The sequence below is a fragment of the Silene latifolia genome, chromosome Y (genome assembly GCF_048544455.1).
Source record: "Silene latifolia isolate original U9 population chromosome Y, ASM4854445v1, whole genome shotgun sequence".
NCBI classification, from domain to species: domain Eukaryota; kingdom Viridiplantae; phylum Streptophyta; class Magnoliopsida; order Caryophyllales; family Caryophyllaceae; genus Silene; species Silene latifolia.
The window spans coordinates 214,822,852-214,831,499 of NC_133538.1; the positions used below are offsets into that span (position 1 = coordinate 214,822,852).

The following is an 8,648-nucleotide window of genomic DNA, read 5'->3' on the forward strand; positions in this document are numbered from 1 at the left end:
GTAATTTATTTGTTTCAAAATGATATTTAATTTGTTAAATATGCATTAATATGTCTAATGACATGTTACATGTCACATGTCACAAAATATTACAAATGACAAACTACAAAGATAAAATGGAGGTCCATTTTAGTGTAGGAAACCGGTTTTTGGTAGCGTTTTTGGTGGTTGATTGTGTTTAATTGTAAAAACATATCATAAGACCTATGACCTAAAAAGCTACCCTAGTTTTTGGGTAAGACAAAAAGCAAACCACCCACCCTAACCAAGGTATGAAAAAACGGTCTCCCCTCCCCTTTTATGAGCATGTGATGTTCTCATTTTATTACTCTTATCTTTTATGCTTATCTCTCTAAAAAGGGACCTTCTCACATAAAATGTTTTATACTTGAATTTGTTCTAAAAATTCTAATATCTTAAAAACATTACTAGTGTAGTAATAATAATTTTATTAGAATAAATTTAAGGTTACTGGTAATATTATCTAGTTAATAATATTATTAGTGTTAAGGGTAAGTCTTGGGTGCAACTAAGATAAGTGTTTCTATACTTGAAAGTTGAAGATCTTGGAGGATCATCCAAAATGTTATTAAGCTCAAAAACAAGGTTAGGAAGGTGTCCTACCTTGTGCCCAAATAAATCGGTCCACCATTTAGTAAGGATAAATCCGTTTTCTCCTTATTTTATTTATTTATATATTGCATGCACTAGATCTATTATTCTAAATTAGTGAGTAATTTAGAAACTAATTAGAGGAGTCTAAGTAGGGGTTGAAGAACCCAACACTAACATGCGAAAAGGTTAACTATAACTCATATGAAAACTCGTGTTAAGCTCGACTAAATGAACCACATAACTCACATAAAACCGGTTTGTCACAGCTCTACATTGCTTATCGTAAATGCACCCTTCACACAACAAATGGTCACCAATTTTAGGCAAACCTACTACCATCTATGTTTTACTCAATAATTTTAACCCATTTACGTTCAAGTGATTGTAGCGCAAATGCCATAACTTGGCTTCACATTTTTTTTCTTTAACAACCAGGGCACTACCAAATTCACTAGACACATCCAATGAAAACATATTATTAGGTGACTTGTGTATATTAGCAAAAGTGTGGCCTAACTTTTTATCGCTAATAACACATGAATCCTCCTCAAATTTTACAGAATACCCATCAATCACCAACTATCCAACACTCAACAAATTATGAGCAAGACTCGGAACAAATTGCACATCGTTAAGTAGTCTGACATCACCTTACATTGTTTGTACATCAATAGTACCTTTCCCTTGGATAACCAGATTCTTGTCATCTCGAAGCCGGACTTCACTTTTCTTTGTCTGATCAAGAACCCTAAACAAAGATCTTGCTCAGGTCATATGATTTGAACACCCACTATCTACAAACCATACGTCGTTGCTCAAATTGGGTGCACTTGAATGTATCGTGAACATGTTGCTTTCCTCTTCCACTTTCTCTGTGAAATTGGCCTTAGCCTGCTCATCCTTCGTATTGAACCAACAATTTGCTTCTTTATGCCCGTACTTCTTACAGTTATAACATTGAACTAAACCCATATTCTAACTCCTTATGGTGTTAGAAACACTGTTGGATGGCGGAATTCCTCCTCTTACCTAGACAAGAAGAAGTGTCGTCCCCTCTCTACCATGCAACAAAGTAGGATCGTCAAAGGATAGAAAGCGTTTCAAGATGCATGAGTTTCACAATGGTAGTTTGCTTTTAATTTGTTTTTCCCCCCAAATTGTTGTGGCATTTGACTTTTTGAAAACATTTCTTTGCCATCGTGATCTTTGGCATTTTGATACTTGTCAAATTTTTCTTTTTTTTTTTCTTTTTTTTGGGGGTAAGTGTAAGTATATTATATCAACAAAAATTATACATCATCCAAGTTCAGTACAAAAGAAGTATAAAATTAGATCCATAGCACTATCTAGGAATAAGGACAAATAACTCAGTGCAAATTCCTAATCCATGTTTCATCAGATGTAGTGATGGCTGACGTATTCCTTGCCCAAAATCTGGTTAGAATTCCTTGAATAGCCTGATGGACAATCACCTTAGGGTGAGCCACCTGCTGCGTAATTCTAGCTTTATTACGTACTTGCCAATCAGATAGAACAAATGAACATGGCAGGCACAAGCAATTCTTCGTCTGAGAATGCTACTCCTTCTCCTTCTGCTATTCCCTTGCATAATGTTATTGGGATTAAAATTCACATTGTGAGAAAGGTAGCAGACCATATCAGGACCTCCACCCATGCAGGATAGTCTGTCCCTAGTAAGCAATTTGCCAATTTGTGCTGCCCAGAAAATGAAAGAGGTCCTAGGCACATTCATAGAATTCCAACAGATCCTCCACCAGGAAATGGAAGGAAGTCTCTGTCTCAACCAGTTATACCCAGCCTTGATAGTATACTCTGAAGAAATGCCCAACCACATATCAGAGTTGTAAGGAATCCTAAACTTAGCCATAACATGGGCAATTTTTTTCCAAGACCAACTGCAGTCTTGTGAAGGAGTGTAGTTGGTCCAGTGAGATCCCTTCAAGTAGACGTGATTTATCCATGGCACCCATAAGTGATCTTTCTTAGAAGCAACCCACCAGACATATTTTCCAAGCATAGCAGTGTTCCAACTTTTAACATTTTTAAGGCCTAAGCCACCCTCTTCTTTTAGAGTACAGCAATTGTCCCAATTGACAGCAGGAGGATGCATATACGAATCAGTACCCCCCCCCCCCCCATAGATAGTTTATGTAGATACTATCTATTCTGTTCATGATGCAATTGGGAATAAGGAAAATGGAGGCCCAATAAGAGTGCAAAGTATGAAGAACAGAGGTGACTATGGTAAGTCTACTAGCATAAGAGAGATGCTTAGCCCCCCAAGCCCTAATTCTGGCAGTAATCTTATCAGTCAATTTTCTCCCCTCGTTCTTAGTAAGTTTCTTAGAAGAAATAGGGATGCCTAAGTATTTGAAGGGAAGAGGCCCTTTCTTAAAACCAGAAATTTGTAAAATATCAGTCTTTACCTGAGGACTGGCACCATTAAAATAAATTTGAGTTTTATCTTTGTTAAGGCACATGCCAGAAGCTGCTGAGAAACTAGAAAAAGCTCTAAGAAGCCACATTATACATACATCATTGCCTTTACAAAAGAGGAGCAAGTCGTCAGCAAAAAGCAAGTGATTCAATTTCAAGTGACTACACATGGGATAGAATATGAAGTTATCCTGTTGCCCAACCACAGTAAGGATTCTTGACATATAATCCATACAAATGGTGAACAGGAGAGGAGATAATGGGTCCCCTTGTCTTAGCCCTCTCTTACCTTGAAAGAAACCAAAAGAATTCCCATTTAAAGATAAAGAGTAAGATGGGGTAGTAACACAAACCATTATCCAGTCAGTGAACTGCTTAGGGAAGTTCAAAGCATGAAGCATCTGATGCAAAAAGTCTCACTCAACACTATCATAGGCTTTCTTCAAATCAATTTTGAGAAGGCAACGAGGAGAAGCAACCTTTCTATTATACAATCTAATAATATCTTGGCAAATTAGGACATTTTCCACAATGTTCCTACTATTCACAAATCCTCCTTGGCTAATATTCACTATATCAAGAAGAATCACACCCAATCTATTGCATAAAAGTTTAGCAATACATTTATATAAGGTGTTGTAGCAGGCTATAGGTCTGAATTCCATCACACTCTTAGGATTATTGACTTTAGGAATCAGGGTAATATTGGTGGTATTAAGCTGTTTAAGAAGCTTACCTGTAAGGAAAAATTCTTTCACAGCAGAACATACATCATCACCAACAATGTCCTAGGAATCTTTAAAGAACTGGCTGGTGTAGCCATCAGGACCAGGACTTTTGGAGGCAGGGATAGAGAATAGGCAGAGCTTAATTTCCTCATTGGAGACAGGCCTGAGTAAAATATTGGTATGGTGCTCAGTAATGCAATTGCCAGTTCTAAGAGTTGGCTTATGGACCTTAGCTATATTACTAGAGGAGCCTAGAAGATGAGTATAGTAATCCAAGAAAGCCTGCTCAATAGCCGGAGGATCCTGATGTATGAAACCAGAAGTATCAGCTATTTGAAAGACCTTATTATGGATCTGTCTAGCTTTGATCTTACTATGAAAATATCTTGAATTCTCATCTCCTCCCAGATTCCAATCCACCTTAGCTTTCTAATGCAGATAACTAGTAGTGGCTTTGCTCAGATTTCTATATGATTCAGCAGCCAATTGTTCAGCAGCAAGAATTTGGTGATCATGAGGATTAGAGTGCATCTGAGATTGAAAATCATCCAGGAGAATCTTAGCAATCTCAGTGCTCTTTTCAATGTCAGTGAACTTATTTTTATTCAAAGATTTCAGGGGCTGCTTTAAAGCTTTGAGTTTAGAAACAACTTGGAACATTTTAACCCCTGATATATTTTACTTCATTCCTGGGTGATGATATTAATGAATGAAGGGCCCATGCTCCACATGTTAAAATACTTAAAAGAGGGTCTTCTATTGTGAACAGTATTCCTTCATTGGCAAAGGCATGGATAATGATCAAAAGTACCTTCATTCATGAAAAAAGCAGTGCTATCAGGATAGAGGTAAGACCATTCAATGTTGATGAGGCATCTGTCAATTCTAAAGAAGACTTGAGTAGAAGAGGAGTGCTTGTTGTTCCAAGTGAAATAAGAACCATAAGCTTGAATATCAGTCACCCTACAGTACTCAACACAATGCCTGAAATCTCTAATCTCAGACCAAAGTACCTCACTACCCAATCTTTCATTAAAATTAAGTAAAGAGTTAAAATCTCCACAAATACACCAAGCCTTATCATTGTGATCTTTAATATGGTTAAGCTGTGCCCAAAGTCTTTGCCTATCAATATCAGAATTAGAGCCATACACTACAATATACTTAAAGTTATCCCCAGTGCCAGTCTCAGTGACATCAACAGTAATATGTTGGTCAGAGCTAGCAATGAGTTGGACATTGAAGATCTGTGGTATCCAAATAATCCAAACACGACCACCAGGATGATGAATATTATTGTTGACACCTTCCCAATGATGTCCTAAGTTATGCAGAACATAAAGAAAATCTAAAGCTTTTATTTTGGTTTCAACTAATCCAAATAAACCAATATTATTATGATAAAGAAATCTCCTAACATCTAATTGTTTACTTGGATTATTTATTCCTCTGATGTTCCAAAATCCTATATTATCCATTACCATTAGAATGCTCATTGCCACTTCCCTCTGCCGCTTTTATCACACTCTTTCCTTTATCCTTTGGAGATGAAACCGCAGCTAAATAAGTTTTCCCAGGACTGAGATGTGAGGCTACCACATGCTCTTGCCTAGAGATCTATATAATAGGGCTAGTAGAGAGAGGTATTAAAGAAGAGTCATGAGATATAGGTCCTCCAAAGAGGAGCTAAGTTGATGGAGGCACCCTAGTGTGAGCTGGTGAACCAGGTGGGGGAGGATTAGTCTTAACAGGGATAGTAGCAGGCTTAGCTACTCGCCTCCAGACCTGGGTTATCCTTGGCGCAGCAGCCTTCTTCCTATAATACTCCTTAGTGTGACCTACTCCCCTACAAGATCCACATACCACAGGCTTCCATTCGTATTCTACACACATACATACCTCAGCTCCAGTTTCATCCTTGAAGTAAATTTTATCAGGGAACTCTTGTTCAACATTTACCTCTACCATAATTTGGGCATATCCAATTCTAGTCTTATCAAGAGTAGCTTGATCAATTCTCATATAGTTACCAACTAAGGCTGCAAGCTTTTCCAGACATTTCACCCCCCAAAATTTCAGACCTAGCTCACAAAGCCGAATCCACACAGGGACTGCTTTAACAGGTTCTTTAGCCATAGAAGTTGTCGCAGTCCATGGTTTGACCATAAGGGGTTTGTTTTCAAACATAGGGAAGCCTTACTTCAAGACCAAGTCTTTACATTCCATAGTGGGGAATTGAACAAGAAAGGCACCATTAGGGAGGAAGGAAATTTTATCAAACTTATATTTCCCCCAAATGTTATTGATAAATGCCGACATCCTATCCCACGGTGGATTTCCTCCCAACACATAGCATATAAATGCTGTGGACCAATAGTCAAGCTCTGGTTGCACATCCTCCATAGAAATTTGAAGAAGTTCTTTCGACATAGGGCTAGAAGAGCGGGAACGAGTCTTACAAGTAACTGTAGTCCACTCAGGTTGCTCTGCAATAGGGTTCACTTCTACCTCCGAGTCGGCATCATCTTCCAACACCGCATCCAGGTTAATGACAGGAATCCCCACAATCTCACTGACCGGCTTCATGGATTTCGCGTTAGCAGATTGCGGAATTGCTATCTCAGCGGAGCTGGATGCAGTCATCAACAAATCATGTGGTTGATCCATATCGTCACTACTGTCAAGATGAAGATTATCAATATTTGTGAATGATAGGCGTAATTTTGCTTTTGATTTAGGCTTGCGTTTGTTGAGAGAAGATTTGGGTTTAGGTCTCTTTGCCATTTGCAACTGAAACACTAATTTCCTAGAGAGGATTTTCTTGGCAAATTTTTCAATCTTTGCATTTTTGAACATTTTTCAAAGTAACCCCATTTTGTAGCAATTGTACTTTTATTGAAGCATAGGAGTCTATTTTTGCTCCTCTTTTCATTTGATGCAATTTGCAAACAAATGATTTCGATTACTCAATTTGATGTTTTTGTGCCCATTCCCTTTTGTTGACAAAAATTGATGATAGAAGTGTAAGAATGGTTTCATGGTTTCAAAGGTCACCTTGGAATAAACGGTAGCCAAGGATTTATCACACCACAAGGTACTCTTGACTAGGCCTTAGTCCATGGGTCAAAAAATACTAGTTCGACACATCTTAGGGTGTCTTGAGGGTATTCTAGCAAACAAAATCTCAAGGAGAAAAAGTTATCTAAAAGGGCCTTCTATACACTTATCAAGCTTCCCAAATAGGCATTTTCGCAAAATTTTCTACCTTGAAAACTACATGCCATGATACAACTAACATATATACAACTCTAATGCATATGCTTCTATCAACTAAAATGCCATATAATCTAGATGCAACTACTAACAACACATAGATACACAAACCGCAACAACAAAATACACTACATCCTCCTTGACATGTAAGCCCATCCTACTCATATGAATAATGAAAAGAAATGGAAGGGAAATAGGGATTAGAACGATCATACCAAGCAGTCTTCACATTCCCTTGCTAATGCCTCAAATGAACTGTCGTATCTATGTGAGAAGAGGACAAAAACATAAGTATATACAATTCTACACTACAAATTAAAGAACATATTTTTAGTTTTTGAAATTTTCAAATTTTTATGGATTTTGTTTTTATGAAATTAAAGAACATATTTTTGGGATTTTTCGAAATTTTTCAATCTTATATATAATGAAAGTATTTCAATATATATATATATATATATATATATATATATATATATATATATATATATATATATATATATATATATATATATATATATAAAATCTGGGTTGAAGTTACTGTGGATGCGCCACGTGTCAACTCAGCTTTAAATACAAGTATTAATGACAGCTGAACATTAAATGTAAACATAATAAATGCTGCATAAATCTCAGCAAAATATTAATTATAGTTTAGAAATTTTATTATAAAATTACATTAAATAATTACGGTAATTTGATTCTAAATTTATTAAAACATTATTTTGATAAAAATTCTAAAATGTAAATAATTACGTTTATTGCAAAAAATGCTTCAAATTGAGTATACTTTTCATTATATTTATTGAAATACTTTGATTTGTAGAGATGATTAAAGTGAGTGTTTCATAATGTTTTATGTTTGCGTAAAAAGACAGTTTGAGAAAGTTATAAAACTTAAACCATTAAATCCTAAGAAAAATATATTTGGAAGAGTCATTGTATTTCTTAAAAACATAACTTAAATAAAACTACAAAGAGATAAGTTTTTATATGGGAATGAAAAATAATATTGCGAGAAATTGAATACATATGAGATTTCGATAGATTTAAATAATGTGATAACGAGTATGTGTACGAGTATGTATGCACATAGTGATCGCAAGTGCATTTTGTAACACCGCACGTTAACTGAAGAGGTCCAGTGATAGGCTTAAATGACTAGTGCTTAAAGCGATTGAATGTACTACTCATATCAACAAAGTGCACTTTCTTTTATGATCATCCATGCGAAAGAACTCCAAAGTTAAGCGTGCTTGGCTGGGAGTAGTCTTAGGATGGGTGACCTCCTGGGAAGGTTCGCGGGATGCGCATGAGTGAGGACAAAATGCGCTATAAAGGACCCGTATTGATCTGTGGGCCATGTACACAGCCTGGTGAGCTATCATAAGTAGCCGCTCCCGACCCGGTATGGGCCGGGGGGTTACAAGTGGTATCAGAGCAACCCTGCGACCGTGTGGTGATGGGAGGCGGTTGTTATACGCTCCTGGAGGCAGTTGTTATACGCTCCATTGTGATCACCCGCCTAGAAGGGAGGATTCTGGGTTAGCGGTTATGCTCCCAGGCGCAAAGAGG

General features: G+C 36.9%; 1 protein-coding gene across 1 annotated transcript; it reads right to left on the reverse strand.

The window, feature by feature from the left end:
- Positions 1 to 4,576: 4,576 nt before the first annotated feature.
- Positions 4,577 to 5,936, reverse strand: LOC141630061 (uncharacterized). The gene is made up of 3 exons (XM_074442943.1): positions 5,505 to 5,936; positions 5,282 to 5,417; positions 4,577 to 5,121 (listed from the first exon to the last, which is right to left on the reverse strand). The coding sequence occupies exons 1-3, from the start codon at positions 5,934 to 5,936 to the stop codon at positions 4,577 to 4,579; spliced, it is 1,113 nt and encodes a 370-aa protein (XP_074299044.1).
- Between the last annotated feature and the right edge of the window lie 2,712 nt (positions 5,937 to 8,648).